This window comes from Patiria miniata, unplaced genomic scaffold (assembly GCF_015706575.1).
Source record: "Patiria miniata isolate m_02_andy unplaced genomic scaffold, ASM1570657v1 HiC_scaffold_5, whole genome shotgun sequence".
NCBI lineage: Eukaryota > Metazoa > Echinodermata > Asteroidea > Valvatida > Asterinidae > Patiria > Patiria miniata.
Window position 1 is genome coordinate 38,236,395 of NW_024037072.1, and position 19,223 is coordinate 38,255,617.

At 38.6% G+C, this 19,223-nt stretch overlaps 1 protein-coding gene across 3 annotated transcripts in view; it reads left to right on the forward strand.

The window, feature by feature from the left end:
* The window catches only part of LOC119740758 (glutaminyl-peptide cyclotransferase-like), a 45,111-nt gene that overhangs the window by 7,913 nt on the left and 17,975 nt on the right, over nt 1-19,223 (forward strand). The window contains exon 1 of one of the 3 annotated variants that reach the window (XM_038216166.1): nt 16,790-17,894. The exons of the other annotated variants lie outside the window; for them this stretch is intronic. Coding sequence (XP_038072094.1) covers nt 17,622-17,894 — 273 coding nt within the window. The 5' untranslated portion in view covers nt 16,790-17,621. Of the gene's footprint in view, nt 1-16,789; nt 17,895-19,223 lie in introns of those variants that run through there. 3 annotated transcript variants of the gene reach the window in all.

A 19,223-nucleotide genomic window follows, 5' to 3' on the forward strand; every position in this document is an offset into this window, starting at 1 on the left:
TTACGTACATTGACATACTCGTACCGGTAAGTATATGCACATTTATTTCCAGCATAGAGTTGTCTTTCACTTTACAGTGAGAAATGGATCAGTTTACATTTAAGATGAAATTGAGTCATTTTGAAATTTTTAAACTTTCATCATCAATTTTCCACAGGCAAAATACCTCAATGTTTATGGCTCTGTTTCATCGTTCATTTGTAAGTGGGGTCACAGAACCAGACTACAAAAACATGATTGTTTTTCTTGGTTTTTCCAGCATCTATATGTAGGAACACAAAACTTTAAACAAGTCAGTGTAACAAAATTTGCTATAGAATTCCCCCAGATTCATCCCTTTCTGAAAATTACAAATTTATGTACAGCAAAAGCTAATGTTAGGGCCTATTCCCCCCTAATGAAACCACAAGCAACAACAAAATTCTCATGGGGAAAACTTGTTATTTTTCAAACTATACTATATGTATATATTAAATTATGCTGCTAAGGCCTAAAAAAAATTGTTCTGCTCCCGATTACATTGCATTTGAAAAAGGGTAGTAGGTAGGGAATTTTTTGCAATTTTTCTGTGTACAATCACATGGAGGTGTCTGCGTGTAGTCAGGGGTAAAAGGTAGTAATTGATGGTTTTGGGTGTTTTTTTCCCCTTCTTTTTTTTTAACAAAAAAAAAATAGGGTAGGGGCTGTCAGAATAGGGTAGCCTACATGTATGTAGGGTAACTGGAAGCAGAACTTTTTTTTTGGCCTAATTGTGGCAATGAAAATTGACAGACACATACATGTAGGTCAGGCTGTGTTATATTCCTCTCTGTGTAAACACACAGTGTATTTTTTTAGCCATAAATTACTAATTGATATCAAATATTAAACACTATTCAATATCATATATCAAATGTTACTACTGTTAAATTAAAACTTCAATAAGACATGCATTCTCAAATTGAAACACTGCAATGGAATTTTTGTAGCAGATGTTAATGTAACCAAAATAAAGAGGATTCTAGGTTCACCCGAATCTGTTTTCCAAATTGTCAAATAAGGCAGCTCATTTTCTCATTGAACTTATTCATTCAGGTTTTCCTAACAGAGCAGAATCAACAGTCTTCTCCGAGCTAGGCGATCTTCATCAGTCTTGTCTATTCCCGGCCACATTTCCTGGAGCGCTCGGGGTATTCGTTTCCCACTTGAAAACAGTCTCTGCCCATACGAGTCTCCAATCAATTGACTCACCGAATTTGTTTCGTTCAGTCAGCTTCTGTGTTTTTGGGGCCACGGGTACGGGTTTGGAATAGGTTTTTTTTTTTTCAATTGTACAGGAGGTCTGAATGCTTGAAGCAAAATGTTTTAGGAGGCGCAGAGATTTTGTTTGTTTAACGCAGATGGCAAGACTTCAGTGCGATCTGCACGGAGTCCAATACATGTATGTCCGCATTATGAAATAAGAGGATTGCATTGTTTTTAAAGGTAGAGTATATCATTTGCAGCTATCGAAAAAGAAACCGGTAACTGACGAATTATTGTTGAAAAGCATACTTGGTTTAAAGATAGTAATGGCACTAATTTCACTGTGAAATTATTCTTTCTGATCTGCTGTAATTTTGAAGTAAACGGTAAAAAGAGGTCATTTCCAATTCCAAAGATGCATCTGAAGACAATTTTTTTTAAAATTCCGTTAATAGTTTGCTTTTAATTTGGCAAAACCATGAATTGGTGCACGCAAGCATTGACACAACGTGTGCACGGTTGCTACATGTATAAATCATCAATTCAGTGCGTGACATCGCGTACAATGTAGCATTTGGCTGAATGGAATGTGTCCTAGACTCTGATTTCGGGCGCAATTCAAAACATGACTTGAAATCAAGATCCTAGAATATTGTTTTCTCAGAACATACACTGAGCTAAAACTTCAGCAACCTTTCTTAGATTTTGAGCACTTTAATTGCTTCAACTGAACAAAAAATGCACAAATGATATACTTCACCTTTAACGTAAAACCTATTTTAAAATTCTAAGCAATTTTAATTTATTTTTAAATGATGCTCTTAATAATTTTTTGATTCTTGGAACATAAATATATAGCTTCGGCATTCTCCCAAATCAAAATAACCATAAAATCAAGGTACTATGGATGAAATCAAATTTCTTAAATTTGTGAGTTTTTTTTTTCTACCCAACCTCTGTTTAAAAAAAAAACCCAGATTTTTTGTTCTTCAAAATCACCCACAGGGTAAGAGAATTGGAAAATACAATTATATAGTAATTGCCTTGAGTGTCTAAAAATCTTGCCAATTGTTCTGGATTCTTTCCTCTAGTGACTGACGTTTCCTTCTTTTATCCATAATGTCCTTAACTTCCCTACCAGCATTACGGGCAATCCTTCCTTGATTAGATAATCTTGCAATTACCTTCGAGATAATTGAATCTTGCTGCGCCTCGGGGAGAGGGATAAGTGAATGAATCCTCCTGGAGTCAGCCCCAGTAGGCAATTTCACGGAAGATGCTTGCCCGTAAACAGAACGTGGGCGAGAGCATTGTCCTGCTAGCGTCATCTTTATGAAATTTATGACGTTCTAATGCTGACGTCCAGATGTGTCATAATGTCAGCTCCCTTTACACATTGCATATTACCTGTACTGTACATGTAGGTGTGATTTTAAATATATTCCTACCTACATTATTACAGTCTTGAAAGAATTTACATGACAATGTACGGTAGTTTGTTTAAAATACATAACAAATATGTACACTTTTAAAGTTTTCTTGATACATAGTATTTACATGTATTTGACATGTAAATTTTTGGAGCAAAATCATTGCTAAAATATAGGCCTATTGTACACTTGTACAGAATTTTGCAAGCTAGAGATAATGACAAACTGCCAATCAAAATGGACTTGGGCTCGCTGCCAAGGTAACAGATTGCAATTACCGTAGGTACACCAGCTTAAAAAGAAGTGAATAGGTTCCGACTTCTTCTTGAAGGAAAAAAAGTCCCCCAATTTAACCAAAGGCAGTTATTGATCGTGCAATGTAGCAATATGAAATTGGCCTCAGGGTGAAAAATTTTCCGTATTATCTTAGCAGAGAAAAAAAACGTAATCAAAAAGAGGTATTTTCATGTAATTTAAATTGCATTTGTGGCCGGTACCCTGCAGAGTTTGGCACAAGACGATGCATTTATTTGAAGCTTAGGGGAACCCTTTTAATTTCTATGGTTCCCACACATTTTTGCCTTTAAAGTAAGGTACAAATGTAGCCTATGTACAACTGTCAGTCAGCAAAAAATTAAAATGTGAAGGAAAAAAAATTAATGGAGTTGCACCTGTATAGATGGCTAAATTAAATGATGCCATTTGGCGTATTGTCACTTTGTTGTGTTTATTGCATTGAGTGTATCATGAATTGATATCAATGAACAAAATAATAAAGCCATCTTTAAATGGCAAGATGCACATGTACCGGTAGTTGACTTACATTTTATCTGCAGCATGCAGCTCACTAACGTTTTGGCTGTATTGGCGCTTTGGCAGCATGACATATTCCAGTAAAAGGTAAACTACGGTATATCCAGACCCCTAATATGATGAGAGGCAACACCATCTTAATGCATATGTATCTTCTGGGATTGCACTGGTTGCTATCTGCTGTACTTCGTATAAAAATCTGATATTAATTTCCACAGCTTTTCAAATAACACAGCCCCTGATTGCCTGAATGTTGCATTCATTTTTTTTTTTCATTTGTTGATTTTTTTTGTAAAGTTGGGGGTTCCAGACAAGGTCGGCGGTAATAAAACGGGGTTGTTTTTTTCTTGGGTCGGGAGCCTAAAATAGGGTCGGTCGGAAATGAGAGCCAAAGAAATAAAAAGGGAAGCCCTTAGATACATTGTACAATGTCGTTCGCAGAAAAACTCTGTGAATGTCAATCTCAAACAGAAACCGTGGCTTACTGAAAAACAAGAGCGAGTACACAATAAACTCTGGCCCCGGTTCCCGAATGTCTCACTTCATATGCAAAATAGAGGCGCATACGCATCAATCGAGACAAAGGGGCGTGTTCGGAAAACTTTTGCCAAGAGTGCATAATTACTGATAACGGCATTGCATAATTTGCTTAATTTTTGGTCAATTGGTAGTTATATTTTATGGGAAACTTAGGGGGCCATTTTTGGTCCATATTCCGGGGACAGACCTTCCGACCGACCGACCGACCAACCGACCGACTGCCCATGAATTCAAAGTGACATGTAGAAGCTCCTGCCAGAGCTTGAAAAGATAAAATGCCATACTTCATTTATTCATTGCACACTCAGATTTGCAAACATCACATGATAGTGCGTGATAGTTATATAATATTGCTATATAACAATATTGCAGTCGTCTTCGACTTGTGCAATAAATTCCCGTTTCCCCCTTCAAGCCATCCAAAAACTATACAGGCTGATTTGATCCGCAATAAATTTCAGGACACTGTCTTTATTTTTCTTGAGAAACAAATTCTCAAATTTCATCAAACATTCTTCGCTCACCGAAGCAAATTTTGCGCCACTCAAAGCTGCCATTGTGTTTGCTGACAACATTGAGCACAGTACCGTACCGTGCGCTACGCAGAGTTGACTGGGTGAGTTTCTACTCTATTGATTGTGCAGGAACCAGCAAAATTGGTTAAAATGTCCGGATGAAGACAATATCAAAATAGTATTGTCCTGACCTAATATTGCAGTCATCCGGGTACTCTTTACGGAAGCTTACAATTGGCTGATTTATTTTTACCATTGGAAGCCTCATATAATTATATTAAAAAACACTTGATAAAAATAGCAGAATATGACATGCATAAAAGCGACAACTTGATATGTTTAATGTAATGTATCGGTAAAGTATGCACAACAGGAATTACACGTGTATAGTTTTGCCTGTTTACTCACATAGATGTGTACAGACAGATTGTTTATGGTGTAAATCAAGGATTTTCTATTGTTCCTCTTCCCTTTTCCTTTGTTTATGTTTACTTTTTTGCTCTCATTGGTTTGTACACGTTTTCCAACCAAGGAGTCCTCGATTTGGTTCCTGTCCTCGATTCATCCATGAAGTTCACGTGTGTGTCCTCGATTTACACCATAAACAAATGGTTATGTACATGTACATGATACAACACGCAGTCTTGTTCACACCGTCCATCGTGAACGTCCATTGTCCCTCTTTTGTTTGTACTCTAACTTTTAAGGAAGACTCCTATATGTTTTGTACACGACCCAAATCGCGGACGTGCTGGGTATGCTGGGAATCGTGGACGATATTGTTATCTTTTGTTCTCTGGTATGTTTCGTCCACGGTTTGAATAGATGAACGCGCCCATATGTACATGTATCCTGTGGGCATGTAAAACCTATTTAAGCTAAATTTTTCTCAACATGCCCTGGTTTGTGTGCGTATTTGTACAGTACTCATGGAAATCTCCATAAATTTTACTAATGGTGCAAGTGAAGAATGCTGATATATTCATTAGCAACAATAAATGTGCCGGTCTGTTTGCTTCGTCGTTTCCGCGCGCCCTCATGACCAATCCACTCACGCTAACGACAGTCCATGGACAGGAAGTGCACGGAGTAGCCCCAGCGAAAAAACAGCCACCGTGACACACTATTGTCATGTTTCCGTGGCAACAGTGTAAGCCTGCCTTCCTGTCTTATTGAAAGCTTCCCCGGCAACCAATCTGAGAGGAGACGGCAGTCTGAATGGAGATTGACGTCACTGCGGGCAAATTTTTTTCTTTCCAACAATCTTCCGGCGTTTCTCCCCCCGCAGACGAGGAGTAGAGGAGAGAACCTGAGAAGTGCCATTTGCTGATTTCACAATATTGCAATCCTCGCGTTGGTTTGTTTGTTTTGATACTTGGCTGCTGTGCGCACGTAGCTAAGTTGTCAAAATTGATTGAAAGGCGGTGTAACTATTTTAAAGATGCGCATGTACGTACATGTATCGGATATGGTACTCAGTCTATGCAAATTTAAAATTTTATCCTAAAAATTGATTTGGTTAAATTGTTATTTTTCCAGCATTACAAAAGTCACTCAGCTTCTAATAAGACATCGAATGAGAAATATAATCTGTCAATAATGGTCATCAAATTATTACTTTGTGAATTTCAAATACATACGTACTTTGCAGCCTGGCAGTAATTCAGTTCTTTAAGGGTAGACTGGTTCCACCCCCCCCCCCCCCTAAGAATCAATAATGCAGCCACAGGGAACCACTCCACTTGGAGGGCAGTTCTGTTTGTGCTCGAAAAGAATCCAAAATATTTAGCCTTTTTTAGCTTTTACATAAAAAACAGCTGTCAAGAATTGTGGAGGATTGAGGCTGTATGCAATTTTTACATGGAGGCAGTTGGAGGATTTCGCACAATTGAGATTACCGGTACATCCTAGCAAAACTGCCTAGGGAGTTAGGGTAAAGGAATTCCAATTTATTAGCAGGAGAACAAGTATGAAGTGCTGCTAAGGAGGACTTTTCTCAGTTTTAATAAGCTGAAGAATGCCTCAGGTACCTGTATTTGGAAATGTTCCCTGCCACAAGTGCTCGCCAAATTAAACACTGATGATAGAGTTGCCTCCACATTTCATTTTGAGATGAAAACAAGAGTTTGTGCACATTGCTAAAAAAAAAATTCTTACAAATCCTAATATAAGGAAATAAGCACTGTTTCAAGAAATTATACATTGTCTTGTCTCACTCCCAAGAAAATTCTTCGAGGGAGCAAAGGATGTGAATGAAGAAAACAAATCTTGAAATACATTGTTTCTTCTAATTTTAAGACAAGTTTGAAGCAGTATTTTTGCAAGATCTGCACAGGTTAGAAAACACACCTGAATCAAAACAGTCTTGAATAGTACTTTATAAAATACAATGAGCAATATGAACAATGAGGAAAATGTAATGACACGTACCGTACATACTGCACGGTACATCTCAAAAATCTGTAGAAAATACCGTATAATACATACCAAATAAAATACTTGAAAAAAGATTAGTGTGCTCATAAATGGGTTAGATACCGGTGATTTAGTTTGTGTATGCGTCATATGTTCCACTTAATCCAATCACTGTGTTTCCATGGCGATGACGATCTCCAAAAATCAATTTGGCTTCTAAACCGCCTTTTATTGTATTTTTAGCTGTGAAAGCACTGACGGTCCCTGAGACCTCACACTTCAATCGATATTCGCCGTTAGAGTCGTACTGTTTGTACACGTTGGTTCTATAGGCCTACGTTGTACAAACACTGAGACCATGTTGAAATTTTGGTCAGACGTTTGACATAATTTTTTTAACATTTACCTTTCGTGTATTTGTCCGAAGTTTCGAACACAAAGGATGTTTCAGTCAAATTATGTCATAATGGATTGATTTTAAGTAAAGGAATTTGACACTCGATAGAATTTGACCTTTCTAAATTGACTGTGTTATTAGATTTTGTTCAAACCATTTACGTACATTTCTGTTTAAGAAGAAGTTTCATCAATTAAATATTTGAATAAATAGTTTTGCCATTGTCTATTGTACATGTATGGTGCTTATATTATAAGTGTTGTTAAAGAATCCTGAAACAATTCCACTGTCATTTTGGGAAAATTTGCAGACTCCTGACCTTAAAAGGGCCAGTGTAGTGTAATTCACACTTTCACCAGCACAGCTGCGTTCTGTGCCACATCGCGCAAGTACGTGCCACGCGCTCACCAAGAAGATTTTTAGTGCTACATGTACTCGCAAGAGGCAAATATCATAAATGTAGCTAGAGGGGTGTTTAAAAAAACGTGAAATAAAATGGTTGAACAAAATCATTGGAAATTTATAAGTTGTGACTTTTTGACCAAAAGGTATTGATGAGCATTTGACTCTGGCCATTATATCAGCTTCCAGGCCCCAAGCCAGTTTGACTGCATACTTATTTAAAACGCAGGCCAAGCACATATTTATTATTATTCAATTGATTTCTGAATAGATATTCACTGGAAGTCTTGTCATCCATCTGGTGTACGCAATAGGCTACCTAGGGCAAAAACAAAACACTTCTGCTTCCGATTAAATGGCATTTGAAAATTGGGTAGGTAGCAGTGTTGTAAGTCCAGAGACCGGTCTCAGTCTGGAGACCGATCTCGAGACCACTTTTTGCTGGTCTCGGTGTCGGGAGCTGTAGTCTTGGTCTCGGTCTCCAACTATCCTGTCTCGACTACAACACTGGTAAAAGAGCAGCAAAAAATCTGTTTCTGAAAGCTTGGGCTTGTCTCCTTTCCAAGAAAAAATTATTTACATGTAGAAAATGTTCTTAGGAAATTCATGAGTTTGCAACTCTTATCCAGAATTAGTCGTTTACAATGTGCATTGTACATACTGAAGATGAATGGATGAGTGTGTTGTCTGTTAACCCTAACTCCCTACTGTCTTTTACTATAAGTACTGGACCGTCTGGACGAGCCCACAAAATCCATCAATCACACTACTTCCAATGCATGCTTTGCTTTAGGCCTCCAGGCCCAAGTCCATAGTACTCCATCAATATTTAGTCAACTCAAACCAGGACAAAGTCCCCCAAAATCCACCAAAATGGGGGGATGAATTTCGATGGAGTTGGGGAGGTTAGGGTTGTTTTTTAAAGAAAAACACAACAGAAACTATCCTTCGTTGATCTGAAACATGCATTATACAGTACATGTACATGTGAATCTATAATTCATGTCAAATTTTACACTTGACTGCAGTTTCCCTAATCTTTTAATGAATATATACATGTAGGTAGCAGCTACCTATATTCATTAAAAGATTGGTAAAACTGCAGTCAAGTGTAAAATTTGAGCTGTATCTTTAAAGGGAAGATACAACGTTTGCAAACATAAAAAAGAAAGATGAAATTACCACAACATTCTTTACTGGACTGTTAGGGAATGACAGTCTACAGCATTCCGTACAGTCAAGGCTCCTGGTATGCTGACATTTGTAAGTAAAGTGGTATTTTTGTATCAATTTCCAACGCTGGTCGGCCGACCAGCGTTGGAGAAGACTGGATCTTTTCAAAATTTCTCCTTATTTTTCATATTAAGTTATTCCGCATTTACTTTGCAATTGATTGCACACCTGTGAAGGGGTACAAGCCAGCCAGATTGATTCTCTGACCTTATAATTCCCCCAACATCTATATTGCTTCGTTTCATTTTAAGTGGGGTCAGGGAACCAGACTACAAGAACATGATTGGTTTTCTTGGTTTTTCCAGCATCTACGAACCCAAAACGTGAAAGAAGTCAGTGTGACAATATTTGCTTTAAAATGCTATTCTTCCAAATCCATTTATTTCTGAAAAATACAGCAAAAGCAAATGTTGTACATTCCCTTTAAAGGTAGGGTGTACATCATTGGCTTTTGCTGTAATTTTCAGAAATGGAGTATTTGAGAGGTAAGTATAATATATCAAATACACTGACATGTTTGAAGTTTTTTGTTCAAAAATGCTGGAAAAACCAAGAAAAACAACATTGTTCAAGTTGTCTGGTTCCCTGACTCCACTAAAGATGAAATGGATCAATTTATAGTTGCCAGAAAATTGTAAGGTAAGGGAACCGGTCTAGCTGGCCTGCACCCTTTCATAAACATGTAACCAATACCAAACAAAATTTGGACTGAAAAAAGGGTAAATTTGGAGCAGTAGTTGAAATATAGTTAGGTTTTTCCAACGGTAGTTGGCCGACCACCGTTGGAAATGTATACAAAAGTACCATTTTTCTTGAAAATGACTTCACACCAGGTGCCATAATTGTACAGGATGTTAAAAGCATGTCATTTACCAACATCCTAGTAAGGTATTTCTTAAAAACTTGGTAGTTTTATTTTTCGATGTTTGCAAATGTTGTGTTTTTCCTTTAATAATGAGGGAGGCCATAAAGTAGGTTGTAACGCTTGAGGGTCGTTCTGATCTGACTGGATGGCCATGCAGTCAGTGTGAGTTCATTGCATCATTAATCAGCGCACAGCGTGGGCACAGGTGCAAATTCCTGCCTGATTGTGCAGCTCATTACTGTGCATGAATTGAAGTGCTGGGATAATTAGGATTTGTACTAATGAATCATGCCTAAAATAAAACATGATCAGTGCAGGTACATCAGAACAAGGGCAGATCCAAGTGGGGGAGGGGGCGTGTTGTTTGTTTGCTAGGTTTTGCCATTTTCAAATTCCTGAGACCTCAGGAACTTTGCAAATGCTTAGATTAAAACCTAAAAAACCCACATTTGTCAACTTGGTCGGCAAGGGTTTTGTGGGAGCAAGTCTTATGTGCTCCATGCTCAAGATAGTGGAGATATAGATACAATTAACCATTAGTACAAGTATACTTGTACATGTACTACAATGTATTGCATTCCAGCATGGAGGAATAAGAACACAGTAAGTCACCGATGAATCATAAATCCATAGAGTGCTCGGGTGGTTTCAGACACTACAGAGAGAACAGGTACATTTACTAGGCTGGCACTCATGGGCGTCGCGAGGGGGGGGGGGGGGCAAGGGGGGCACTTGCCCCCCCCCCCCCCCCCGGAAAAGAAAAGAAGAAGAAGAAGAAGGAAAAAAAAAGAGAAAGAAGAAAAGAAAAAGAGGCGCGAATGCCCCTTCCCCCTCTAAAACTGATAAATCGAGAATATGTTGAGAAATGCAAGCATTTTTTGGCAAAACAAATTTTGCCCCCCTCTAGAAAAAATCCTGGCGACGCCCATGCTGGCATTATGGGGTTAGGGATTTAAATTATGCAATTAATCTGTCAAACACAGCTACATGTACAATTACTATACCTCATACATATTCATGATCAAGAGCCGAACATTCACTGGCAAATCAACATCACGTGCCAGATGTTATTCTTGCTGTTTACCAAATGCGCACGCGAGGATTCACTCACAGGGTACCGGTAAATATGCATGTGTAGTAGACTGTCGCATGGGTTGCCCGTGCGCGCGCAAGGCTTGAAATACCCACTGGACCGTGGACCGTGTCTAGTGATATCAGTGTCGGTCAAGTGCTGTGTATGACTGCACTAGTCCGGCTGTCTAGTGTTTTTGTCTTGCACTATACATGTATAAACAAAATGACACCCAAATATACTAGCCGTTGAGGTCTGATTAATAGCGTGCTTTGAGTTCATTACTTGATTGATTGAAATTACGGACCAAAAAACTCGCTGTGGTGCTGAAACGCAACGAAGCTGCCTGGCCAACGCGCCAGTCATGCCAGATGCAGACATACGTGTGTACCGGTACATACCGGTACAGTACATGTCGCGCCACCACAACTTAGATTGGCAGCAATACATTGTATTTATATTACCGCTGTATCTCCCTATTAAACGTCCAGGTTCACTGCGGGCAGACAAGCAGAATCCCTGTACTGCATGGGAATAAGTTTACAGTCTAGTTCCCAGACTTTAACGAAGCAAAAGACTGTGCCCGCTGGCAAGAGAATTAGACTAATTTTCCAGGGGAACTAGCCAAGTGCGCACACGAAACAGGTGACTCGTAAATAGCATTTTGTTGTATTCCTGTCACATACAAATGTAGTGCATTAAAATGTTTTTTTTTTCTTACTTATGACACAGGTCTTGTAAAAATAGTTCAGGCCCAGTAATATTCTTCAGTTACTAGACCTTCTAGTGCTTTTTTTCATGAAATTCGAGCCCTGGTGCGACAGTCTAGTACTACGCATGCGCTTTACAAAGCAATCGAGGAACTGTCGCATGGCCCGGGTCTAGTACGCACGTGCAAACATCCCCCAAGAGAAATGCATACTTTTGTGCGTAAAATGTTAATTTTCCCGAGCTAAATGACGCTGTACTGGAGAAAATTTATGGAAAATAAAGATGCCTCCTGTACAAAAGAAAGTTGTACTCAAACAACTGTATTTACAACTGTAGTTACTGTATTGCAAACGAACCGAACTAGTGACAGTGAGCAACAATGTTCTTTTGTGAGCTGAACAAGTTTCTCCGAAAATGTTGTTTAGGTGCATATATAAAAAACAAATCGGTAATCATAGTAAAATAGTATAGTAAAACAAATATAACATTCATGGTTTATTTCGGGTGGACAGTCGATATTAGCTCCCCTCGATATTGGAAGTTGACAAACTTCGCCTCGGTAACTAGTTTGTCAACGTCCAATACCTCAGGGAGTGAATATCGACTGTCCACCCTCAAACCATGTTATATTTGTATAGTATGGTGGTCCAAATTAATAGGTTGTCAAGATGTCGATCTCCTCCTCTCTCTTTATCTCTCTGTTTTTGCCGCAATAACCACCAACCATGAGTCAAGTCAGAAATCTTATCATTTCAGAATGGATTGACTAACTCCATTTTTCAGAAGTTGCATTAAATGAATTTGTGAAACAGATGCTGTTAAATCTGCGTGATTATATATGGTACATGTACCGATGTATTTCATCAACTAATTTTGTTGACCCTTCGCATGTTTCCGGGATGGATTTTTGGTTGCCAAAGGCAACCTAGTGGCCAGTTATTTCGCACTGTGAGTGATCGGTATGGAAGTGATGATAATTAGCAAAGAAGGAAGAAGAAACAAGATAATATTGTTTGTCTCCTGGGGGGGGGGGGGAGGAGGGGGAGGGGTAAAAGGTAAAGAATCTGATGTTCAATGATTTCATTTTATACTGTGGAATGAGAGTCCACATCCCATGTGTCAGTCCTTCTGATTTGAAAATCACAGGTGTGTGGAAAAACGCACACCTTAATTTTTCTAGGCGTGTAATTTTTCAAGGCGTGTGATTTTTTTTGGTGTGTGATTCTGTGGTCCAAGCTGGGACTGTACAGTCTGGTACTTTGTTTTTCAAAATATTCATCTTGGTTTACAATATAAGCCATATTCTCTTCACCGACATACTTTATTTTTCACAAATTATGAAGTATAATTATGTCGTAAATGTATGCCGAGGTGTGCGGTACTGAGGGATTCAGGCGTGCGATTATTCGCAGTTCTCAGGAAGCATTTAGGCGTGTGATGGCGTGGGGGTGTGATCGCACGCCTCAAAACAGGACTGATATGTGTAAAGAGAACAGAGATGGATACAGTGCTAACATTGTACGTGTCTGTAAACAACAAAGTGAAATAAAAAGACATGTACTCGGATGGCTAAGTTACACAGATGTTCAATTCAATGTGCTTTCACTTTGAAATGAAAAGATTAAGAGGATTCTCACCCAAATAAAATCTACATGATCAGCCAATGTGGCTCAGAGTACAAAACCACGGTTTGCGTTTACAAGCAAGGACTAATTTTTGTAAACAACTTTTCAAAACATCCCAATATTTTCAGACATGCAAAAAGCTTGAGTGTTCACACAGTGTTCATGAAAAAAATCTGAAAGAGCAATCAAGGTTTTTTATTTCAAAATTATTTGTTATTATGAAGTTAAAGAAAAAGAATATTTCCCTTTTAAAAATGGAATTCATAGAATTTTGCTTTCACCACCACGTGAAGGAATATTTTTCATTGTTTTCTAAAAAAAAGAAATTGCAAGCACCGATCAATTGAAGATGCCTAATTATCAAATAAAACTAGGTTTTACATACCGTGGAAAGAAGATCTGTTACCTTACAAGATCTGGGAGGGGGGGGGGGGTGTGAATTCTCTGACATATTTTGGTCAGATATCACAACTTCAGACTTGATATTATATGCCAAGTCTTGTTGGGCACATTTTGACACACATTAAATAAAAGCGGGAACAATTTGCCAAGATATGAAATTTTTCGGTTCCATTGTTAATTTTTCATTGAAAAGAATCAAGGGCCTAATGCTTATTTGTTGGCTGTGATTTAAAACAGTAAATGTTCAGTTACAATACTTGAAAATTGCTTTGTTCTTATTAACCCTAATTTGACAAATGTAATTTTACAATTGATTACTTTTAAACAACCAAACCATCACATAATTTCAGTTTAAAGGGAATGTACAACATATGCTTTTGCTGCAATTTTCAGAAATAGGTGGACTTGGAGGATTAGTATGTAATGGAAAATATTGTTAAACTGACTTATTTCATGTTTTGGGCTTATAGATGCTGGAAAAACAAAAAAATACCAAAAAAAACCAATCATTTTCTTGTAGTCTGGTTCCCTAACCTCACTTAAGATGAAACGGAGCAATTTATAGACTTTTGGAAATTGTAAGGTCAGAGAATCAGTCCAGCAGGCTTGTACCCCTTCACAGGTGTGTAATCAATTGCAAAGAAAACACGGAATAACTAATTACGGAAAAATTAGGAGCAGTTTTTGAAAAGGCAGTTTTCTCCAGTGCTGGTTGGCTGACCAGCGTTGGAAAAATCCCATTTTTTCTTGAAAATTACAGCACACCAGGAGCCACGAATTTACAGGATGCTTTATACTGTCATTCACTAACAATCTAGTAAGATATTTTCGTGATGATTTGATAATTTCGTTTTGCGATGTTTACAAATGTTGTATCTTTCCTTTAATCAGTCACATCACTGCCTACTGCGATCTGCAAGATATAAAGAAAGATCCCCTACCCTTGATGTAACCCAAAAAAAACCCACCCCAAAATATAAAAAACTAAAATACTTTTCCCCCTCCATAAAAAAACACCGTAACCTCTCCCCCCCCCCCTCCCCCCGGCTCCTCAAAAAAAATAGCAATTTTCAGCAAGAATGCAACTTTTCCCTGGTTTAGCTGCTTCTTCTGTGCCTGTACTGCACTTGTATGCCATTTATGATTGAAAAACCCTGCAGAGAGTCTATCTTGTCAAGTTTGGCAGTTCATTTTTTTTTCACTCGTGACATCCCAGTTATACAGGCCTGTTTTCTTGGTCGAATCCTCTCGCTTGTGCTGTCATCCGTAATGGACTTGATGTTGGATAAGTGCGGGTACATTACCAGCCTCGTCCGATCGATAATTGCCTTCATGGGGATAAAGGCTGATCCAGCAGCGGGCCTACTTTTAGTGAGTCATTCCTAACCAGTAACCAGCAATAATGATTGAGTGATAATGCCACTGCTTGATGAAAGCCGACATGCTGGGGTAAAGGCCTTATTTTTCAGGGAATGAAAGATTTGTAAAAATGACTTTCTTTGGGGGGGGGGGGTAAATAATCGTACATTGTCCAAGGTTACAAGTTTCATGTTTCCACAATTAACATTTATATTTTTTCAGTCTTTAATTTGGAAAGAATGTTGCAACCTGACGCTACTTCGGCGGTTGTGTACAAAGTCTATGGAGAGTCAAGAATTTTTTTTCCTAACAAAATTGGAAATGTTTCTCAGTCCCAGATTCATGTCTTATAGTCGTCATTTTTGCAATGACCGACCTTCATTGAGATGATATGAAGAAAAAAGCAGCGTCAGGTTGCAACATTCTTTCCTTTTATTTTTTATTAGATTTAGGTAAAGTTGCCAATATGCTTCAATAAATGGGATTTTTCTAGTGTTTGTACCTAGGAAATATGATGTTAATTATAGCACCCTGAATTGCTTAACAATGTGGCCTATAGACTAAAATTCACGAGGAATCCATTTTCGATCATGTTCCCTGAATCCATTTTATAAATTGTGAACTGTTGAATGGGATGGTGCCAGACTATTTTATGATTGGCGTGTGTTTCAAGCCTCGATTTCAATTTGTTATTGAATGTTGCGTATTTACATTAGGGTATATTTGATAACAATTTGCATCCGAGCATTTGTAATTAAGTTTATTTAATTGCTTCCAAATAAATTGGAGCTGTCAGGTTTATAGAATGACCATATTTGTGGTGACACTGACCAAAACTGTATATAAATGTGGAGTAAAAAAATCAGGCGCACAGCCAGGGTTTTATTTGCCCATTTCAGAATAGAATTTTTGTCCTGTTTAAAGATATAGTCCGTCATTTGTAATTTGTGCATTTTGTTCGTTTGAAGCAACAAAAGTGTTCAAAATCTAATGAAGGATACTGAACAACTAACCTGATGAAGTTTCAGCTCAGCTTCAGCTGTATATTCCGAGAAAAACAGCATTCTCGGATCTCAATTTCAAATCAAAAGTTGCTGAATTCAGCGTCCGAGACGCGTTCTCACTGAGCCGATTGCAGCTATACGCGATGTTGCGCACTGATCCGACAAATTATAGCAACCGTGTGCGTCGTGCCAATGCTTGCGCACGCTTCTCCGAATAACAAAACGAACTAATTTAATAATTTAAATTTTCCTACAGTGCGTCTTAAGACGCACCGTTGGAAAGGCCTTCTTTCGATGATTACTTCAAAACGACAGCTTGCCAGAAAGAATAATTTCACAGGGAGTTTAGTCCCCTTACTATCTTTCAACCAAGTATGTTTTTCAACAATATAATTACTCCAGTTACTTTTCGGATGGCTGCAAATGATGGACTATAGCTTTAAGTTGTTTTCACCGTTCCGATTTTTCTTTTTCAACATCCCGAATTTGCTTTTAAAATCTCCATCCTGTTGCAATATGCCACTCTGCACACCCCCCCCCCCCTCCCTGGCTTTGCCACTGTAAAAAATACCATAACAAAAGCAGAACAACCACAATTATGGATCAGGTGTGCACCTTTAACGAAAGAGAGGAACTCAAGTGCCCCTTTAAAGTTCATACACGCAACTAACTCTAGTGGGTCAACAAAAGCGTTTTGGGTGAACACACAGAGCTCAGCCAAGCTTCAATAATCAAACATAATGGTATTAATACACACATACACATAGTCAAAGTTTGCTGGAGAGTTCGTCCTGTACAGATCAATTGCACCTAGGATTTCTGCTTGTCATTGTTGATTGTGCAGAGTGCCAGGGAGAGTCTGTCCCCATTTTATATCAACCCAGGATTGAGGACTGTTGTCATACTGCCATTTACTGGTATTGAGGCCACACCACAGCATAAATCTTATGGGATGTACCTTGGTTGAATCTGGATTGTACACTTTTTGCAAAACGGATTGTATCATGCCAACGACACAGTAACAGATTGTGCTGATGTACAAATGTACGTGCTTCTAAACTTTGCATACCAACCAACAATATGTGATGTCAGCAGTGGCGCACTGGAGGACATATATCATATGAATGTGTAATAGTGAATATGCCCATCTGATGTGAAATCAACCATGACAAACTGGTGCTGAGTGATATTTTCACCGTGTTTAGAACAATTGTTAATGTAAATTCATCTGGATGCAACTTACTTCAGAACTACACACATTAGCCAATGGTTAGCCAATTGGTTATATTTGCTATCTAAGAAGGCTTCCTGTTGCAGACACAATTTGTCAGTGGTAACTTCACTGACATCTGATAGAGTATGCTACATTTTTAGCTGTTGGAGCCTGTTGCTTTTTGCTGCTATTGCTACCAAAAAAAAACCACCCAAAATTGTAAATGCTCGCTACGTACATGTATGTGCTTGATATAGTGATACATGTACATGTACACAACATAAAGTGAGAGTTGCAAACAACGTTAGTACACTGTGTAATGTTGCACCACAAATCTATATGTGCATGTGTACAGAGCCAACAAGTTGTTGAATACAGCTATAATGCAGAGATAGAGTGCTATGGGAGTACATGTGAGTGAAGCGACGACTCAGAACCAACTCAGAAACCCGCTGTGTAGGAAGAGACGACTTATTTACTGCAGTTTTAGTTTAGTGGTGGTCCTCACCATGTCTTCCATGGTAGTGGTGACATTGCTCCTGCTGGGGGTCATCCCGGCAGGTCATGGGGAGCAGGAAGGTTGCGATGGTGACATCCTCAAGGAACTTGATGCCTTAGATGATATGCTTCAAGTCTCCACAGCGGCCCCAGTGCTAAGCTTAGATGAGCAAAAGGTATTACAATTTCACAGTATTTTGCAGGCAAAGGTGAAATTAGGCACAAAAACTAGGGTAAAATGCAGCACCCTATTGCTACATGTACATGTATTTTCTCACCATATACACGTATGTATTTGTTGATGGTCAGTCATTTAACAATACATGTAAGTCAGTTCGGTATTTGAATGACCCGAGGTCATTTGGGATAATATCCCTGATGTGATGTTACGCCATGTTACCCGCACGCTCATTCTGCTGGTACATTGTAATTTACACGCAAGCGTCGTGCGCCCGCATTCATGCGCCTTCGAAACGTTCGATTATCCCGAATGACCCGTGATCGACCATATCATTGTGCACATGCGCAGTTGAAATACCGAAATGGCTGATATGTTGACTGAGCTGTGATGTGGGATATGCCATTTTTAACACCCGAGGGGTGCATACATGTATGGCACTCGACGTGAAGCCAGGGGTGCTATGCGCCCCGAGGCATAATCTCACATCACAGCAGTCAACAATTGTTTCGTTACATCGTGCCAATAGTCAAAACGATAAATAGTTGTTTACTTACAATGCAAGAAATAAATTAAAATCAGTGTGATGTAACTAAGCTTTAGTAACTGCTGGCTTTCCTGCAAGACATGAGACTGGGGGGTTGCAAACCCATCCCATGGGTTCTCAGTCCCGAGCGCTCATGCAGGTTCTACATGCCCGAGCAACATGCATTGGGAAAGATTTCCATATACGAAGTTCACTCAACACCCTGTGTACTGGTACAAACCCTATGAGATTGGACTGAAAAATTCTAAGTGTTTTCTAAGAAAATGCTTGTATTTTCTCACTGCTCAAATTGACTTTGATGACATGAAATTGCTATCTGGGGGCTTGTTAGTCAATACAGAGGAAAATTAGTGAACTTCTTATATGGAAATCTTTCCGTACATTGTAGGCTATATACATGTAAGGTTAACCATTGTATGTACATGTACATGTAAGCATTTTTACTGACTGGACACGTACGCCGTTCTCGACCAATGAAGTACCGGTATCCAAGCACACGATACAACAATGAAAATTAGTTGGAAAAAACGCTGCTCGGCGTTTTGGTAGTGTTTTTTAACTGGTCGTGAGACCCTATGCTTTGTGTTACATCTCTCTTTTTTTACAATTGTTGGAAAAGAACAAGTTCATAAAAGATCTAAATGTGTAAGTACATATTCCGTAGCTCTTCAGCTTATAATGCAAGTAATAATGCGAGTACCGGTATATGACCAACATTTTCCCAGTTGTCCTTTAATACGTTGCTTTTAATGTATATTATAATTGTTTTTTTTATTGCCA